At 44.8% G+C, this 21,132-nt stretch overlaps 1 protein-coding gene across 1 annotated transcript in view; it reads right to left on the bottom strand.

Moving 5' to 3' along the window:
- Gna12 (G protein subunit alpha 12) overlaps window positions 1-21,132 on the bottom strand; it is an 85,240-nt gene that overhangs the window by 35,087 nt on the left and 29,021 nt on the right. The window contains exon 2 of the mRNA XM_085683491.2: window positions 5,161-5,376. Within this exon, the coding sequence (XP_085539617.1) occupies window positions 5,161-5,376 (216 nt within the window). The remainder of the gene's footprint in view (window positions 1-5,160; window positions 5,377-21,132) is intronic.

The following is a 21,132-nucleotide window of genomic DNA, read 5'->3' as shown; positions in this document are numbered from 1 at the left end:
GGAACAAGGCAGACAAAATCTGACCCGAGAACTCCACATTAACTTCTGAGATGGAGATCTTATCAAGCTGCCATTGGAAATAAACACTCTGGATGTTCGCATCTTCTTCCCTGGCAAACTCTTCACAACTAGAGTAATTTTCATTTCAACTTCAGGTCTGAAGCCCCTTTCCCTGGCCACAGGACTTGACAGAGAAAGGTCCAACACTCAATTACACACTGAAGAGTATCTTCGAGTAAATACCCAGTCCTTGCTTACATTCCTACTCCTGTGAAAAAGTTTTCCCTAAGACAACAACATCATCTACTTTTCATTCTTTCTTCTTAGCTGTTCAAGTTAACTTCAGGAAGTGTGTGCAAATGGAAAGGGCTAGTAAAAGCATCATATAGAACCTGTAGAACCCCTGTACCCTAGAGGCTGAGGCAGGAGGATTTGTGAGGTTTGGGGCTGGGTAGTAAGACTCTGCCTCAAAGGGAGAAAAATAGTATCATCATGCTCTCTAGATAGACTTTAAAAATTAGCGTGTAAAGGTGAAGACAGGGCTCATTGGAAGAAGTACTTGCCATACTAATGTGAGGACTGGAGTTCTGATTTCCAGAACACATGTAAATGCTACACGGGTATGGGGACTCAAAGGCAATTCCCTGAAAGGCAGAGACAGCGGATCCTAGGAACAAGGTGGCTAGCTAGATTAGTCAAACCAGTAAGCCCCGGGTTCAAGTGAGAGGCCCTTCTCTCTCTCTCTCTCTCTCTCTCTCTCTCTCTCTCTCTCTCTCTCTCTCTCTCTCTCACACACACACACACACACACACACACACACACACACACACATATATATATAAGTTCTCTCAATATATAAGATGGAGAACAATTGAGGAAGATGTCAAGTTCTGGCCTCCATATGCACACATGTGTGTGCACGTACACACAATCTGACGAAAAAGAGGATACACATAGTCTCATAGTGTCTCCCAGAGAATGTATGAGGAAGGAATACAGAGAAATAGTAACTTTCCAAAAGAGAAAGACCACCATGCTCTCTAGATAGACTTTAAAAATTAGTGTGTAAAGGTAATGAAAACTGCCTGGTATTGGCACAAAAACAGAGATGTTGACCAATGGAATCGAATCGAAGACCCAGATATTAATCCTCAAACCTATGAGCAACTGATTTTTGACAAAGGAGCTAAAACTACACAATGGAAGAAAGAAAGCATCTTTAACAAATGGTGCTGGCATAACTGGATGTCAACCTGTAGAAGAATGAAAATAGATCTATATCTATCACCATGCACAAAACTCAAGTCCAAATGGATTAAAGACCTCAATATTAATCTGACCACACTGAACCTGATAGAAGAGAAAGTGGGAAGTAGTCTATAAGAGACCACTTCCTAGGTAAAACCCCAGTAGCACAGACAATAAGAGCAACAATGAATAAATGGGATCTCCTGAAACTGAGAAATTTCTGTAAAGCAAAGGACACTGTCATTAAGACAAAAAGGCAACCTACTGATTGGGAGAAGATCTTCACCAATCCCTCATCAGACAAAGGTCTGATCTCCAAGGTATACAAAGAACTCAAGAAACTAGCCATTAAAACTCTAATTAACCCAATTAAAAAATGGGGTACTGAACTGAACAGAGAATTCTCAGCAGAAGAAGTTCGAATGGCCAAAAGACACTTAAGGTCATGCTCAACCTCCTTAGCGATCAGGGAAATGCAAATCAAAACAGCTTTGAGATACCATCTCACACCTGTCAGAATAGCTAAACTCAAAAACACCAATGATAGACTACGCTGGAGAGGATGTGGAGTGAGGGGAACACTCATCCATTGTTGGTGGGAATGCAAACTTGTGCAGCCACTGTGGAAATCAGTGTGGCGGTTTCTCAGGAAACTGGGAGTCAACCTACCTCAGGACCCAGCAATTCCACTCTTGGGAATATATCCAAGAGATGTCCTATCATACTACAAAAGCATTTGTTCAACTATGTTCATAGCAGCACTATTTGTAATAGCCAGAACCTGGAAACAACCCAGGTGCCCCTCAATAGAAGAATGGTTAAAGAAGGTGTGGAACATATACACATCGGAGTTTTACTCAGTGGTTAAAAAACAATGACATCTTGAATTTTGCATGCAAATGGGTGAAAACAGAAAACGCTTTACTGAGTGAGGTAACCCAGACCCAAAAAGAGGAATATGGTATGTACTCACTCATAAATGGATTCTAACCATAATTAAAGGACATTGAGCCTATAATTCGTGATCCTAGAAAAGCTAAATAAGAAGGTGAACCCAAAGAAAATCATATAGTTATCCTCCTAGATATTGGAAGTAGATAAGATTGCCAGGCAAAACTTGGGTGCATGGGGGTCTTGGGGGGTGGATGTAAGGGGAGATGGGTAGAGAGAAGGGAGAAGGGGAGGATTCGGGAGAGCTTGGGGGAATGGGATGGGTGGGATGGAGGAAGGGTCGATATGGGAGCAGGGAAGTAAATATCTTAATTAAGGGAGCCATTTTAGGGTTTGCAAGAGACTTGACTCTAGAGGGGTTCCCAGGTTCAAGGAGAGGTCCCCAGATTGTTCCTTGGGCAGCAGAAGAGAGGGTGCCTGAACTGGCCTTGTCCCATAGCCACACTGATGAATATCTTGCATATCGCCATAGAACCTTCATCTGGCAATGGATGGAGATAGAGACAGAGACCCATATTGGAGCACTGGACTTAGCTCCCAAGGTCCAAATGAGGAGCAGAAGGAGGGAGAACATGAGCAAGGAAGTCAGGACCACAAGGGGTGCATCCACCCACTGAGACGGTGGGACTGATCTAATGGGAGCTCACCAAGGCCAGCTGGACTGGGAGTGATGGAGCAAGTGGTCAAACTGGACACTCTAAATGTGGCTGGCAGTGAAGGCTGACTGAGAAGCCAAGGACAATGGCACTGGGTTTTGATTCTACTGCATGGACTGACTTTGTGGGAGCCTGGATGGAGGGGGGAAGACCTTGGACTTGCCATGGGGCAGGGAACCCTGACTGCTCTTAGGACTAGAAAGGAAGAGGGAGGTGGGGAGGGGGAGGGAAAAGGGAGGCGGGGAGGAGGTGGAAATTTTTAATAATAATAATAAAAAGACCATCAAACAGGGATGTAACTAAGCAACTGAAGATACCTCCTGACATGGTGTCTGGGGACAATGCCACATCTGTGGCTTTCCTGCCAAAAACATGTGTTCTTCTTTTAAAAGTATTCACTTTATTTACTTACATGAGTGTGAATTTATCTGTGAATACACGCACACATGTGTTTTGATATGTGTGCCTATGCATGAACAGAGGTCAAAAGAGGGCAGTAGATCCCTCAGAGGTAGGTACAGGTGTTTGTAGGATGTTGGGATCTGAACTCCAGTTTCACAATTACTCAGCAAAGATTCTTAACTGCTGAGCCACCTCTCCTGTCACCCATCTTATCCTCTTTTTAAAACCTCAGGCTGCCCTTCAACTCACAATCTTCCTGCCTGACTCTTCAAAGTGCTGGGATGACAGGACTGTGCTACCATGCCCATCCCCCCAAGACCTCATTCCAGTGATGAGCAGACACTGGACACACAGGGACATTCTATAAAGTAATTGGCTAGTGGTCTTCAGGTGTCTAGTTTATAACAGACAGGGAAGATGGAAGAGAACAAGGAGACAGAAAGCTCCATACAATGGGCATCCAGGGCTGGTCTTGGCTGTGGAAGACGTCACCACAGGGACTGAACTGAAAGGAGTGTGTTAGTGGACTATGAGCAGAACCTGCCAGATGAACGAGAAAGCACAGCTCAACGACAAAGAAATGGCAAAAGACAAAAGACAATACTCTGTCGAAGAGAAAATACAGGTAACCCATAGATGAACTTGATGCAACTTCAAATATACCCTAAGGAGAGCAGCTAAACCAAGACCTGTGAATAGTAAACATTAGCCTGTGTGTGGACAACAGGATCCCTCTCTAGCACCAGAAGCAGCACAACCAGTACAACTGCTATTCTGCAAAGAGGCTGACATCACTGTGTTTATCTGTAGATAAATATACCTCGTGACCCCGCGATTACATTCTGAGGTAGACAACCTAGAGCCACCCCTGAGCGTGTACACACCTGGGGAAAGATAAAGACGGTCACAGCCATCTCTGTGAGACAAAACATAGAAACTACAAAGAAAGACACCAATGAAAAGCAGTAGTCTTTTTGTTTGCACAATGGAACAGTAGACAGTCGTGAAAAGAAAACATGGAGAATAATCTGAATGGGAGGGGGGAAAGCAAGTTACAAAAGAAAATATGTCCTATGAAACCACTGATACAAACTTAAAACCTGTTGAAAGCTCAAGATCATATTGCTTAAAAATAAACTATTATAGCAACATCACCACAAAAGAAGGTTAGGGATGAAGGAGGTGGAACAGGATCCTGTGTACCTGGGACAAAGACACAAGTATGTTGAGGTCCTGACATACCATGACCACAGCAGTCAGCTGTGCATCTCCTGGTTACTGGACAGATCTAACACTTCTCTTTGAAAACTGACAGTTTTGCAGAATTGCTGGAAAAAAACCCCAAAGCAAAATATCCCACATTTTTCGGCTATAGGTTATGTCCTTAGCAGCTGAAATGGCTACAATGATTAGCCTTTCTGAGACTTATAGACCCTCCAGAGGAGAGAACAAACCTGCAGAGACTGACTTGCAGAAGTCAGACAACTGCAAAGCACACCACAGAACACCTGTGACCCATGGCGGCTGCCACCTCCTCGGAGGGAAAGCTATTTCAAGGGTACTGCTTTCCTATGAGGGCAAGGTAGCTCGAATGCTAGTCTGGACTGTGGTAAGAACCCTTTGCTCTTTGTGCCAAGAGTAGTGTGCTCTCCCTGGAACCACTGAGATGGCCAGGCCTCTGCTATGTGTTTTGTTTAATATTAGGGTATGTAGTATGATAAAGCTCACTCCTGCTAATACATTTTTTCCCTCTTGTTTGATGGTCTCTACAAAACCTAGGCTGTCCTTGAGCTCAAGATCCTCCTGCCCCAGCATCCTAAGTGAGTGTGGGAACAACAGGGCTGGGTTTGAAAGGATATTCTAGGGGACAAGATTGTCACATAGAGGCTGAAGGCTCCCTCACCAGCTGGAACTCGCTCCTGCGGCTGAAGGCTTCCCTGATCCCGGAGTCCCTCCAGAGTGCACTCAGGGCTGGCACGTAGAGCTGGAAGGTGGCAGGCTCCACAGGCAGTCCTGCCTTGTTCTCAAAGGCCATCAGAAACATCCCGTGCTTCTCATTCTCAGAGTGCTGCCAGGGAATGCCGAGCTTGTCACGCGCGTCCACAAGCACCCTCGAGCCCTGGAAGGAGGTGAGAAGGGAAAGGAAGTTTAATTGTGTGCTCTGAGCCCACAGTGGAGAACTTTAGCACTGGCTGTCACAGGCAGGAAATTCACAAGTCACCAAGTTTGCAGTCAGTGCATGTCTCCTCATTTGTCTGAGCATGAATGTGCCGATTCCCAGGACTACAGCTCGTCATCTGGGAGAAAAGCCTCAACTGGGAACTGCCTAGATCAAAGTGGTCTGTGGGGGACTGTCTTGCCTATTAATCAATGAGGAGGGCCCGGCCCTCTGTGGGCAGCACCACCCTGGGCAAGTGGTCCTGGGCTGTATTAGACAGCTAGCTGAATGAGCCAGAGAGGGAACCAGCAAGCCATGTTCCTGCTTCCAGTTCCTGCCCTGACTTGCTCAATGATGAACTGTGACCTTGTATAGGATGAAATAAACCCTTTCTTCCCCGGATTGCTTTTGGTGAGAATGTTTTACACAGTAGTGGAAAGGAAACTAGAACAACAGCCTATATCTCCAGGTGGAGGCTCACATGCAGTGTCTCCTTCTCCTCCTGTGAAAGCACTGGGAGAGGGCTGCTGCATGAGGGAGCACACATTTAGCCACACTGTCCTAGGACTGTCAACTCCTACCAAGATACATCTGCTTGTTCCAACTCAGAACAGACAGGAAGTCATGCACACAGGGCAGTGAGCGACCCTGAGACAGGAAAAGATGGAGCTGACATGAGCTGAGCCTACCCCTGGCAGGAGTCGAGGCCCCAGATGTACTGCTACACTGTGTTGCTGGCAGAAACTGCTTTCTGTTCTTTTGCTTGTTTCCTCAGTGAGTGCTTCTCTGCCCTTTTCTCCCCTTACAGACAGGGTCAAGGGGATGGAGGAGCCTAAATAAAACAGTACTAGGGGACGCCTGGCCCAGAAAAACTCCATCTAAGTGGAGACTCTTGGTCACCCTCTCAGATCACTCAGCTCTCTCTGAATAGTTAGTACTGTGTAGAGTAGTGCAGACATCAAGAAGACAATGGTAGGAAAGACCTCCCAGTTCAGGGCAGTCTGTTTGCCCTGCTGCCTGCCAGTCTACATATCACCAGCTCCACTACTTCTCATGTGGTATTTTATCCTTTTTTACTGTTTTATGTGTGTGGTGTATGTGCATATGGGTGCACCTGCCTGTGCTTTCGTGTGGAGGCCAGATGGGGATATCTAGTACCTTGCTCTGTTGCTCTCTACCTTATTCCTTTATCACAATAAACCTGGAAGGCTGGCAGGCAGTAAGCCCCGAATCCCACTGTCTCCATCCTAACAGGGCTGCAGTTATAGGTCCACATGATCATGCCTAATTTTTTTATGTGCTGCAGTGGATTCAACTCAGATCTTCACACATGCACTGCAAGAGTTCTTTCTCACCAAGCCAACCCTCCAAAGCTACTCATTTTATCTATCTATCTATCTATCTATCTATCTATCTATCTATCTATCTACCTACCTACCTACCTACCTACCTACCTACCTACCTACCTATCTATCCATCCACGAGATAAGGACTCATACAGTACAGGCTGGCTTTGAACTGTGTAGCCAAGGCTGGCCTTGAACTCTTGATCTTCCTACCTCCACAGCCCGACTACTGAGATGACAGGTGTGCACTACCCCATCCCACATACTTACCCTTAAAAAAATTAACAGCCTTATTGTGATATAATGTATGTTTCCCATCTAAAGTGCATGGCTCCATGGTTTTAGTTGTTCCTTATCCTAAAATACATCAACCTAATCACAAGGCAGGCCCTCATCAGTTGTACCTTCTACACAGTTCAAGTGCAGCCTTCTACTCTTGCCTCAATTCACTGAGGCAATGTAGTGATACCTCAGTCTTCTCTGGAGGTCTAACTGATAAGAACGTCTGGCAGGGGTGCCATCCCCTCGGAGTTGGGGTGATCTCACTCACATCATTCACTAACAATGGGAGGAAATATTTAAAAAAACACACAGCTGACAATGGAATTGTGCTTAGAATTAATTTATAAAGAACTCAAACCTGGGGTGCTGAGATAGCTCAGCAGGCAAAGATGCTTATTGCCAAATCTGACAACCTGCATTCACTCCTATAGACCCACACGATGAAAAGAATCAACTCCCTCAAGCTGTCTTTTAACTGCCGCACATCGGAGGGAGAGAGAGATGTAAGAACATCCAAATTCAATAGTTTCTATTCTAGTTAGAAAATGACATCAAGGGATTTCAGCAAAGAGCAGGCATAGCCAGTGAATCAACAGGTGAAAGAGAGGCCCACATGCCTACAATGGTCACAGATTGAAAGAGTAGAGCAAGGCCTTGACTGAAGACACACCCATTTATGCAGGGACGATTCAGTACTATGTGAGGGTGAGAGTACTGGAGATTCAGAAGCATTTTGGAAAACTAAACACATTATACAGCTCAGGGACCTTCCTCTTAAGCATTCATCCCAGAGAAATCAAAACTTATTCACAAAAACTTCACAAGTATGTGCATATGGTATGGAGGGTAGAATGTTCACACCATGGGATACTACTCAGCAATAAAAAGGAATGGGCAGTGATGGGATGTGGTTCAGGGGTTGAGTGTTTTCTTAGCATGCAGAAGGCTGTTCCATCTTTGGTACTGCAAGTAAAAACGCAATGGGTTTAGCTCTGCAACCAACGGCCATAGCAACCTGTAAGGATTTCATATATAATACTCCAAATAAAGAGTGCCAGTCTGAAAAGATCACATTACACAACAGTTTGTATGCAATTTCTTCCCCCTCTTCAATCCCCTATATGATGTTCTTGAAATAATAATGTAAAGGTGGGCAGTGCGTGGCGGTTGTGGAGGTTGGTGATGGGAGGAAGGGATGATGATGACAAAGGATAGCACGGACCTCTGTGATCCCTACTGTGATGGTCACGCACACCGTGCCCATGTCCATTTCCTGGCTCTGGCTATTGTACTATAATTATGTGTGTCACAACAGTGGAGAACGCTGGCTGACACTGCTCAGACTAGCTTGGTAGCCTTCTGCAAACCTATCATTACTTCAAATAAAAAAGCTTCAGAATGTTCACCAGCAACCAGAGCAGTTTATGTTTCAATGATGATGAAGGGGACGGGAACGAGAGAAGACAGAGGAAAGAGCAGGAAAAGGCAAGGCTCCTGAGGTTCTGAAGTCCCTAACAGGAGCTGGGTCTTCAGCAGATATTGAGTGTGACCACTGGGACTCACTTGGGGCCAGTGTCTGAGCAAGTCCCTCACTCTCCTGCCTCACTGCTCTCAGTTGGTTGCTGCCTTTGGGGCCTTCCTACCTCCTGCTTTCTCATACCACACTATCTCATCTCTGCCTTCCCCAAAGGACAAAAGCCTAAAGGTTGTGAATGATAGAGAGGCCATTCCTACTCTGTATATTACGTACAACAAAACTTAACCTGAGTATGCAGAGCCCCATTTGTTGAAACCAGAAGGAGGTCCCCTGTCCTGCTAGGCAGTGGCAGCCTGAGCCTGGCAAAGACAGCCGGGATAGGATTGCAGCCTCCAATGGCCTGGATCAGGAAGCCGACCCATTCAACAGATGACGTGGGCAGCCCTGTTGTGCTACTCTGTGGTATTTGGCCTTGTTTTGCTTTTGGAGACAGGGTCTTGTGACAAAGCCCAGGATGGACTTGAACTCTCAGAGATCCTCTTGCCTCTACCTCCCAAGTGTCTACTACCAGGTATTTTTCAGGGGTTATTTTCATATAATAATTTAGCTTTATTGAGGGTTTGACTTTACTCAATGAAATCTAAAACCCAAGTCAGGTTGTAATGGTAGACACTGTTAGCACTTAGGAGTCTGAGGCAAGAAGATCAAGTTCAAGGACAGTCTAGGCAACTTAGGGGTTAAATCCTGTCTCAAGAAACAAATGTACAAACACAAAAAAGATGGACAATCCTCAAGAACAATCATTTTTCTATAGCAGAAACAAAGACTGTGCCCACACAGACTCACATCTCTATAGATCATTTATTAAAACTGTTCCCAGCACCAGGAATCAGGCCTTCTGCAGTGCTGATAGGGACACTGGCTGGGCTTATAATGTGCTTGCAGGGGCCTGTGAGATGGTCCAGCTGGTAAGAGTACTTGCCACCAAGACTGATGACCTGAGTTCAAACCCTGAGATCCACAAGGTGACTCCTGCAAGTAGTCTTGTGACCTCCACACGTGTGCTATTTTACAAATATTTGAGCAAGTGAGAGCGTACACACACAATTAAAAGAAAACTTAGGAAAAAAAAAAAAGAACCAAGAGTTACCAGTGTCTTAAAAGTAAGATATTATGCCGGGTGGTGGTGGCGCATGCCTTTAATCCCAGTACTTGGAAGGCAGAGGCAGGTAGATCTCTGTGAGTTTGAGGCCAGCCTGGTCTACGAAGTGAGTTCCAGGACAGCCAGGACTGTTACACAGAGAAACCCTGTCTCCAAAAACCAAAACCAAAACCAAAACCAAAAAAAAAAAAACAAAACAAAAACACAACAACAACCTAAAAGTAAGACATTAGCCTGGGTGTGGTGGTACAAGTTTCTAATTCCAGAATTGGGAAGACAGAGGCAGGATGATCGAGTTAAGGCCTACCTGGGCTACATGGATGTGTGTGTGTGCTGCACAGTCTAACACTCTGACAATGTCTCCTACTCTCTTTTAAAGTAAAAGATCAATTTCCTAAATAAGAAAGCAAAGAAAACCTAAAAACTGGAATACACCTAAAGAAGACAGACAGACAGACAGAAAGCAAGCAAGCAGGCAGAAGTCTACAGACTAGATTCTCTAATAGCCGGGAGGAAAGCCCCGTTCCTAGGGACTGTTACTGCACATTTAATCTGTTGACAACTGCACATTTCAGTCAGTTGTGAAAACATAAATAAGATCGTAAGCAGTTTGATGACTTCATCTCAGAACAACGGAGCACTTTAAACTGTTCAAAGGGCATCTTTAAGACAGCTTATAAATCTAGCCATTTAAATGTCCAGTTGAGAACAGAGTCCCTGTCTAATGGAGAGATGGATTTTGGGTGTTTTAGTTTGACTCTTTTTTCAGATGAGGACCCAAAGTTGAAAACTCTGGTCTCATTTCCAATGGGTTTTGCTAGGTTAGTCCCTGGTTACCCAGTCTTTTTAGAGCAGTGACTCCTGACTGAAGTTTTCCCACAAAACACACTAAAGTCTTGCTAAACACTAGAGGCTAGCAAGGAGATTTGGCTATGGTGGTGCACAGAGGACATGTTGGGTTTGGATATGCTTTCACAGCGCATGTGCAATTGGAATACTGTTGGTTAAAAACCCACAAGGGTTGAGTGGCTAGTTGTTGGCCACCATCCAAATCAACGAGAGGCTGCCAGAAATGTAAACAGGATGCGTTTCTGTAAGTTGATGAATCCGGCAGTCAGAGACAGTGCCTCTCAGTTTCTCTCTGGAAGCAGTACCAGGGTTGTTCACATTTTAAAAGCCAGAGAGATGAGAAAGTAAAGGCAGCCAGTGCACCCCAGCCACCCATTGACGATGAGAAGGTGGATGGCACCCCTGCCCCTGGTGGTTCTGTCTGCTGCCTCTCTCTGGGACACACAAGCACATTATTCTGCTAGGAAAGCCACCCACTGAGTTCTACCAGCAGCCTGAGGCAAAGAACAGTGCCAGGCAATGGGAAAAGATCCAAGAGGCTAGAATGTGGCTCCTGCTCCCAGGGTGTGTTCAAAGGTTCTCAGAGCAGGACAGAGCAGGGCCATCAGATGGAGTCTAGAGATAATGCTACAAAGGAAGGTCAGAACAATGGAGGGATAGCCAGTAATGTCAGTAATGTCACGGATGGTGGGAGGCGTGGTTTAAAGACAGACGATGGGCCAGCTAAGAAATCTGGAACTTCTTTGGTAAGAAATGGGAACAAACAAAGGTTTTGGAAAAGAGACATGAGGCTTAGCTGCCCCTCCAGATCTATGTAGAGCAGTGACTTGCAAGAAGAAGAAACAGAAGACAGGGCAGTCACAGAGAGTGGTCAACTGCTCCAACTAGGAGTCAAACAAAAGAGAGGGGCAAACCCTAAAAGAACAGAGAGCAAGCCCGGAAGCAGTGGGGTGATGTGTGCATCAGATTTTGGCAAACTTAAATTAGTGGGTCAGTGGGAAATTCCAAGCAAAATTTTCAGAAAATAGATGGACCCAGATACCAAACTGGGCTTTGCTGGGTGAGGTAGCACATGCCTGTGATCCCCACACTGGGGAGGTTGGAGATAGAAAGACCATGCTACATAACAAAGCAGGTGTCAGGCTGGAATACATGAGACCTTCAAAAACAACTACAAACTCCCTAAACAGACATAACAACCTTCTGGGTTTAGAATATGGAGAGAAATAGGACATCACCATAGATCTTCAACTGCCTAGAAAATAGTTTTCTGAAAGGCAAAGAAGGGGAAAAGAGGGCTTCCAACATCTGCCCAGATTTTCTCAGTTCTCCTAATGCGGTGCATGCAAAACTAGGTGAGAGCTCAAACTCCAGTATTTAGAGGCTTCCTAAAACCACCACCTGCAGCCACTCACAGCCAAGTCCCTCCTCCCCTGTTCTCCCAGGTGTCAGCCCAGAAACCTTGGAATCTTCTAAACATTTTGCCAAATGTTATAAAGACAAACACCGAGGGGAAAGAAGGCTTTCCTGTTAATGTGCTTAGCCCTGACAAGCAAAAGTAAACAAACATCCCTACCATTCCAGCCCCAGTGCTCATTCCATGTTTTCTGATTCAAGCCAGTGGAATAATCTCCATGGTATTTTAAAGGGAGGAAATAGCATGTAATAGTAAATATTGGAATAAATTGTACATAGGGAAGGTGCTTCATAGAATTTTTGCTCAAAATAAAAAACCTGAATGAATAAGTTCTCTCTCTCTCTCTCTCTCTCTCTCCCTCTCCCTTTCCCTCTCTGTATGTGTGTCTGTCTGTCTTTGCAGGCAGGCTGAGTTGTGTAATACATTCTTCTGTCAAGCACCACAGGGGTTGGCCCTTGCTGGTGCCCACTGTGTCAACCCATTAGGTTTAGGGGAAGGTTTTGGGAAGAAGGATAGCAGGCTATTGAGAATGGATATACAGACAGAATGATCAGGAGTTCAGGGTTATCCTTGGCACAATGAGTTTGAGGCTAGTCTAGGATAGAAGAGGCCTTGTCTCAAAAATAAACAATCAAACAACCCAAGATCATTTCCAGTAGATGAAGAGCAGAAAAATCATTCAGGAATCCTCTTGATTATATATACTGGCACGTATATGATTATATTTCCTAGTAAGAAATTCCAGCTAGATGAATTATGGAATTTCTGGGTCAAAATTTATGTATAAGTAACTAGAAAAATGACTCAGTGATTAAGAGTGTTTGCTGAGACTGCAGAGAACCAGTTTGGTTTGGTTTTCCACACCCATATGGGGGCTCAATACCACCTGTAACTCTAGTTCTAAGGGATCCAACTCCTTCTTCTGGCCTCTACAGACAACTGCGTGCGTGCATGCGCGCGCGCGCGCACACACACACACACACACACTCACACAAAATATATGCATAGTACAGAAAGATGGCTCAGCCAGTAAAGGTACCTCTGGCCAAGCCTGACCACCTGAGTTTGATTGCGCACTGACCCCTGCACATGCACTGCAGCAGGTATATATCCCTCTGCACACAAAATTAAATGTTTAAACATATTTTTAAAAATAAAATATATGATATATATTTTGCTGCGGGAGTACCTTCCATTGCTTCAGCCAATAGTCGCTAAAGCACGAGCCCACAGTGCTGCAGGAGCTCCTTCCGCTCTGTCAGCCAATAGCTGCTGAAATACCAGCCCACTGGGGCATGGTATATTTCTCTGTAAAAGAAGAGCGGCAAGCCTCGGCTCGGCCTCTTGGTTCCGGTGCTTGGTTCCGGCTCCTGCTCCAGCGACTAGGCTCCTTTCCTGACGGTTTGTGTATATGTAAGTTTTACCCCCCAAAATAAATATCCCCTTTAAAACCTAACTGGTGTGGGATTGATTCGCCATTAATATTTGATGCTTCTAACAAGTAGTACTAAGATACATTCCAAAAAGATGCAACATTTACATATTGTTACTTTTCCATTGCCCTTTAATTTTTACAAATTGTTTTTATCAATCTTTTTTTACTGAAACTGTCCTTCACAAAGATACCTTTATAGCTATCTTTGAAGCACAAGTCAGAAAAACCACAGCAGAAATTAAAATGTAGCAGGTTCACTGACTCTATTCAGACAGTAGTTAAATGCAGAAAAGGAACAGATATTTGGGTTCCATCCATCAGATAGATGTTCACATTCAATCTTTATGCTGGCAGTGAGTAGCCATTCCTAAGTAATAAAGTGATAAAGTGCTAAGGTCTCTACTTGGTAATCAAAAATGTCTAGTGTTCTGAGATCCAGCCAATACTTCCAAAAGAACCATCATGCCAGGGCATAAAGTGAAATTAAATACATTCAGTCTAAGTACAGGAGAGCCTTGAATTTGATGGACAAGCTAACATTAATGACTGTTTATGTGAAACACTGACACATTAAACTAAAGTATAAGGGAAAATGGCTTGCTCATGGTCCCTATTCCTTGCCTCTAGAACCATTTAGCATGGAGTGGGAAAGGTGGGTGAAGTACTGCCAGGCAGCTATGAAGCCCCAAGTTCCAGGCCCAGCTCTGCAAAAACCAATCTGATATGACCCAACTGACTAAAGAAAAACTGACAGAAGATAGAATGATTATCAGAGAAAATGAACTCAATGGTAACATAAACATCAGCAAAAATGTACTTTGGCATGTCAGTAAATTTAGGATCAGCACTAAGTGGCCTCTTGTTGAACTGTCACACTGAGCATTTCAAGTTAAGTGGCAGGTTTCAGACATAAACAGACTTAGGAGAGTGTGGCTGCTTGGCTCCTAGGAAAAAACTCAAGGGAACATAACACTGCTTTGGCCATGGAGGAGTCATTGTCATAATTAGATGGAAGATGACTGTTGGAGCCCACATTCCACCCCAGCACCCCAGAGCCTGAAAACACTAGGATCTTGAGTTCAAGGCCAGTTTGGGCTATAGAGTGGTGCCCTGTCTCACACTACCCTCCCTCATCTACTTTGGTTTTTTATGACTGTTTCCTTCATCTTAGAAGTTGAGTAGTAACTCAGGCACCTGCCTTCCAGGGACTGGATGGTACCAGTGTAGATAGCTGAGAACAAAAATTTTAAGCTGCACTTAATTAGCACTATGAAAGGGCAGAGTTGGTCCCTGCAGCTCCAACATCTGTTTCAGGAATCTGCTGATGCATTTTCTTTCCACTCAGTCCCTCCTCCCATCTTTACAGTGATTTCCAATTTTCTGCACACCTCAGTTCATGGAAGGCTCAGGCTGGGCTCCATTTGAAAGTCTAGGTCCCTGCCATCAGTATGTGTTTCTAAGAATCACTCCAGGGCTCTCTGTAGATTGCCAAAAACAGCTGCCAAGAGACCTGCTGGCCCCCAAAGCCTGTGCCTCCCCTGCAGGCTGGCCAAGGCCCAAGAGAGATCCTAGTACTCAAGTTGGGAACCTTGCAGGTTGGTATAATGAGACTACATGTATTTTGAGAGTTTCAGTGGTGACAGGTGGGGGGAACATGTCCCCCATGTCCTGTATCCCGTTGTCAGTAAATGCTGTCCCTTGACTACTATTACAGTCTCAACTAGATGGCTACAGGTCTTCTGATTGGTGTCCTTTTATCTACATTTATCCCATCAGTCTACTCTCAAAACCAGCAGCCAGTCAGTTGATTAAACCAAGTCAGCTGAGATCAGTGATTTGTTCAAATCCCCACAAGGGCCACCATTGGATTCAGAGTAAAAGCAGAGGTCCTTACAAACATCTTAGAGACCTGCATGGATCAGCCTGTGACTTCTGACCCTATTTCCTTCACTTATGCCTGTGGCCTGCTCTACTCCAGCCTCAAAGGTCTCTTTGTTTCTGCCTAGGGGCCTTAGCACTTGTGGTACCTGAAGGCTAAGCCCCTTATCCATCTTTCACACACCTTTGTTTTTCTCTTTAGTGAACACACATTAGATTACTCATTTATCTTGGTTACTATCTCTCCCTTATTCCCTTACTGGAATGTCAGCCCTAGGAGGGCAGGATTGTTTGCCATGTTCCCTTCCATGTACCTTGGCCTGACACATACAGCAGATGCCCCTGTGAGAGGAAGAATGAAAGATTTCTTGGGGTCATCACTTGCAAAACAATAGTGGCCATCCTTCTGCCTCACAGGCTACAGAGAGGAATGCCTGAAGCTGTCATTCTTGAGATAGTCATCATGTAGCTCATGCTGGTGCTGGGATCCTAGGAGTGCACCACCACACTTCAGTTACTCTCCATTATTTATATGAATAGATGTGCATTACACTATCATTCCTCAACAGGAGACAAGTAAGATATCATTAGCCAGTTTCCAGAGGGAGGTCCATGACATGAGGCACACTCATCAATGAGGTTAAAAATGCATAGTGGCTCATCCTGAAAAAAATAAAATAAAAAGACTGTATAATTATCTTTAAATTCTTTTGTTGGTGGTAGTGGTGATTTTTTTCACCCCCACTTGAAACAGGGTTTCTCTGTGTAGTCCTGACTGTTCTGGAACTTGCTTTGTTGACCAGGCTAGCCTCCAACTTACAGAGATCCGCTTGTCTCTGCCTCCCAGAGTTCTGAATTAAAGGCGTGCATCATTACCACCTAGCTTAAATTCTTTTTAGCAAATACATCCTTTTCATGTGTCAATGACAAAAGAAAAGCGTCAACTGACAGAAGAGTTCAACCAAAAAGCTTAGTTTACTGACGTGACTATAGAGCTGCAAAGGACGGGTGGCACTGGCAGAACTTTCCCACCTGTTTCAGTCGTTTTCGAAGTAAACAGTTATTTTTCTGGCTAAGAAGCAGAGGAACCTAGGGCCCAGTCTACTGAGAAACATTCTGCTGCTTAGGAGTCTTCCTGGGAGGGAAGGACATTCTGAGGAAGCATCAACTTAATGGTGATTTTTCAGGGTTCTGCATTTCTCTCTTTGAGCTACAGTAAAATACAGTAGGCTGGGTAGCCTGCGGAGAGCAGAAATGTAATTCTCACTTCTGGGAGTGGGGATCTTAGACCAAGCACCAGCTGAGCCACTCAGAGGTCAGGGATGCTTTCCAGTTCGTAAGTGAGGCCTTTTGTTTCCTCATGGGGTAGAGGGGTGGAAGCTCTCTCTGGAACCCCCTTTTTAAGGCTTCCAATTCCATTCAGGAGGACTTTGTGCTAGTGACCTGATCATTATCACCCAAAGGCCATGTCTCTTAATACTACCACTTTGGGGTGGAATTTTAGTGTATGGGTCTGCAGAGGGTGGGGGACCTTCAGACCACAGCAACACAGATAGATGAAATAAGAACAGAAGTCATAATACCACAACTATCAGCCATGGTGTGTCTTTTAGGGGCAACTTAGGTTTGCGGTGTCTGCAGTGCATGTATGTGTGTAAAGCTGTGTGTGGGTACATTTACCTGTGCATGTGTGTGTGGAGATCAGAGGTCAATATCAGGTGTCTTCCTCAATGGCTTCTTTATTTTATTTACTTATATATTTTTTTGACACAGGGTCTCACTATATAGTCTTAGCTGGCCTTCAACTCACTATGTAGAACAGGCTGACCTTGAACTCAAGAGTGCCTCTGCCTCTCAGATGTCTGGCCTACAATTTAATTTTTGAAGATTTATTATTATTTTATGATAATAAATAAGTGTAAATGTATGAAAGTATTTTGTATGTACATGTGTGCATGAAAAGGATGTTGGATCCCTGATTGTAAGCTGCCACTGTGGGCACTGGGAACTGAACCCAGGTCATCTGCAAGAGTATCCGACACTCTTAACCACTTAACTACTTCTCCAGCCACTCCCCCTTATTTTTTGAGACAGGATTTCTCACTGAACCTGGAGCTCAGTTTTGGACAGACTGGCTGTCAGATTGGCCTATCTCCTGTTAGAGCTGGAACTACAGATGCATGGCACTGTATACAGCTTTCATGCAGGCATTGCGTTTTTGAATTTGGGTGTTCATTCTTGTATAGTAATCACTTTCCCCCTGTGCTATCTCCCAAGATTCATAACTCAGCTTTTGATTATGATAATAAAAATAAAACAGAGAGTTAGTCTGCTCCAGGTTCAGTGAGGCCCTGTTTCAAGTGAATAAGGCAGGCCACATCCTCTTCCATCTCTACACACCTGCACATAGGTGTACACACCTGCTCATGTGTGCATATTACACACACACACACACAGATTGCACATGTGTGTGTGAGATGGGGGAGTGCTTTACCTCTAACTCAAAGTAAAGGAAGTATTTGGCTTTCCAGGGGCTCAAGAAAAAAATATATATGTATACACATACATATGTAAATAATCATTAAGAACTTTCTTCATTTGAAGTGTAATCAGTTTGTCCCTATTATGAAGGTTGCAGTGTATATTTTCTAGCTCAAGAACAAAACACAGTTTCAAAACTGTAAATATTTGTAGGCTTTGATAAGACAAAGGTAATGTTTGTATTTTCTAAGTCCAGGTTAGGCATGTGGTACAAACTTCATAGGTACAACTGGCCCAGGGAGGAAAGGGAGCCTTCCTGTCAGCAATGTTTGTTGACAGTGTTAATGGTACCATGTAGTCATGAGTGGACTTGGGATCAGAGGGACATGTGGGAACTGGAGGGTGCTATCTCTGGACTTGGGGTTGAAGCTGAAGACAAAAACAGGCATTCCACAACAACACAGATGCACTTCAGTCTATGACGGAAAGACAGAGATGAGGCAAGTGTCCCTGGTTAGGTGTAAGATGGATCTGCTCCTGGTGGAGCGAGCTGCAGTGAGAAGATCTGGATCCCTGACCATGCCTAGGTCTACCTGACTGCAAGCACTCTATGTCTATAAGCAAGTGACACAGACTAGGTTATTAAATGTATGTGTCAACATGAAGTGGCTAAGGTGACCGGATAAGCCACTGTTCCTGGGTATTTCCAAGGACGCTGACTCTGAGGCTTAGTAAAGAGCCGCCATTCAGAGCACTGGTGAGCATTTCCCTGCCCCTAACAACCTGGAGAAAGGAAAGACCCAGTGGGGAGGGACCTGCCCCTTCCTTGTCTTGCTGCTTGAGCCAGGACAACTCACTGGCCTGCTCTCAGACTGGGGTTCCCATTGCCAGCCGACTACATTCTCAGGCTTTAGGACTCTGCCTGGATTTCACCCTGGCCTCCTCAGATCTCCAAACGGGCAGATCACTGAACTGCTCAGCCTCCATAATCATGGAGCCAACTCCTCACATGAAATCTCCTTTCATATAGCTGCTACATATTCTCTCGGATGTTTCCCTGGAGAGCTCTGGCCAGGCAGAGATTAGGAGGCTCTGACAGGCTACTAGCAATGCTGCCTCTGGGGCTGAACTCACTGTGTCTGCGCCTTCATCAGAGGAACTCAACAGCAGCACTTTCAGTCTCTAGCTGCAATTGTTTTTGAGCACCAGCAACACTGATGGTAGACTTTAGTAACCTAGTTAACTCTAGTTAATGCTAGTAACTAGGTCGGGCTGGAATGGTGATGCATGCCTGTAACCAGAACGCATAAGGAGACTGAGGCAAGGAGTCAGTAAGCTTGAGGCCAGCCTGGACTACAGAGTAGTAACCTCAAAATGGGGGTTGAGGACCGAGTTCCCAGGTCATGTTAAACATTCCCAGCACATGTGTTTTAAAAAGTTGGATGTGCTAGCACCATACTTGTAAACCCAGCACTGAGGAGCTTGTTGGCTAGTCAGTGTAGTGGAGACAGCTAGCTGTGGGTTCAGAGAGTCTAAAGAAAAAGGTCAAGAGTATCTGAGGAAGACATCTATTGATCTCTGACCTCTACACAAGCACACACTGGCGAACACACCCATATGTACACATACACACCTTCAATAGCCTGGAGTAAAGACAATTACAGACATCAGAATAAACCACCTTCAACTTCCTCTAAGCTCTTGAACAAACTCAAAGTCACACACGAAGACTCTGGGGGACTTCTTTTGCACCCATGAAGTCCTGCCACTGGGGTTTCAGGTGTGCTTACTCCCCCACAACTCCTTGCTCTGCTTTCTGCCTGGCTGCTTGTCATGGCACAGGATTTCAGAGTTGGGAGTTTATCAGACTGAGTCTGACACCCCGAGTAACTACAAGCCCCATAAGCACCCCCAGCCTCCCCATACTTTCCTTTTTGTATGTACACCATAGGAATTTGTAGTGGCTTGCCAGCTTCCCTGCTAGGCTGCAGGGCTTAGGACATTACCACATTTTATTTCTCATGCTTAACACATGTGACAAGGACATTATTTCTCTTCTGTAGCAACCCACTAACCCTAATTCAGTTTGCCTCCTGAGCTGCTGTATGCTGGTACTGTGGCTGCACCAAGGCGAGTTATGGCTGGGTCCCTGAGAAGCTGACTGTAGAGGAAGAATGTGGACAAGACAACTGAAAGGCAGGGCAGACCACACCAGTGTTCTGTCTGTGGGAAGGGACTGTCAAAAGCCAAGCTGCCAGAAGGTCAAGAGAGAGTAGCACTGATGCTGGTCCTAAGCTGAGGAGTCAGCCATGCAGGAAACTGGCAATTTCCCTGTCAGCAGGAATCTCACGGGCAAAGGCCATGAGATGTGCATTTTTACGAAATTAAACAAAGCACTGGAGAGGCCAGGACAATGTTGCGAGAAGATATCACTGTGGAGGTGGGCACTGGGTTAAAGCTGTGGCCTAGGCTTCACTGGACCTTTTGGATTTTTCTTTGACTACTGTTTGAAAATGAGTAAAATAATTTGGAAATAAAAGAAATTTAATGTCAAGGTTGATGTTCTATTAAATTGTTTTTAAGGAGCTAGAGAGACAGTTTTGTGGGTAAATTGTACGTCATGCAAATATGAAGACTGGAGTTTGCATCCCCAGAACTCCTGTGAAAACTGGAAAGGCCTGTATTTTCAGCACCTGGGAGGCAAGTAAGGAGAGTCTGGGGCTAGCTGGCTAGATTAATCATTTGGCAAGTTCTGTGCTCAGTGATTGGTTAGAGACTATGCCTCAATAAAGTGGAGAGAAATTGAGAAAGACTCCTAGTATCAACTCAACTGTCCGTACTTACACATGTACCCATACACACGTGTGTCCTCAACACTCACATATGCACGTATATCATATACACATACAAACAGAAACATTTTTGTTTAAGGAGGACTGGTACGTCCCTGGAGCCTACACTAAAAACAAAACCTGGGAGTAGTGATGTACTTGTAATCTCAGTGCTGGAAACGTGGACACAGGCAGATTGCTAGTCTGACTGGCTAGTCAGTCCTGTCTCAAAACACAAGGTGGCCAGCACATGAGGAACATTAAAGGTTGTCCTTTGATCTCTCCATGCACGCAAACACACACACACACACACACACACACACACACACACACACACCTTTGAGGACTACAGTATAATTTAGTGGTAAAGTGTTTGTCTCACATGCACGAAGCCCTGGGTTACATCTCTAGCACCTAAAAGAAAATTCTTTATAACTTTGCCAAAATAGACTTGGAGACTGCCCATTTGGGAGGTTGGCCTTCTGTCACACATTTATCCATGTGTGTACCACAAAGCCCCTCTCAGATTTGATCACCACTGGTCAAGATGCCAATAAAG

The sequence above is a fragment of the Myodes glareolus genome, chromosome 2 (assembly GCF_982192425.1).
Source record: "Myodes glareolus chromosome 2, mMyoGla1.1, whole genome shotgun sequence".
Classification (NCBI taxonomy): Eukaryota; Metazoa; Chordata; class Mammalia; order Rodentia; family Cricetidae; genus Myodes; species Myodes glareolus.
Note: the sequence above shows the minus strand (reverse complement) of the source record. Positions and strands in the feature narration are given on the sequence as shown.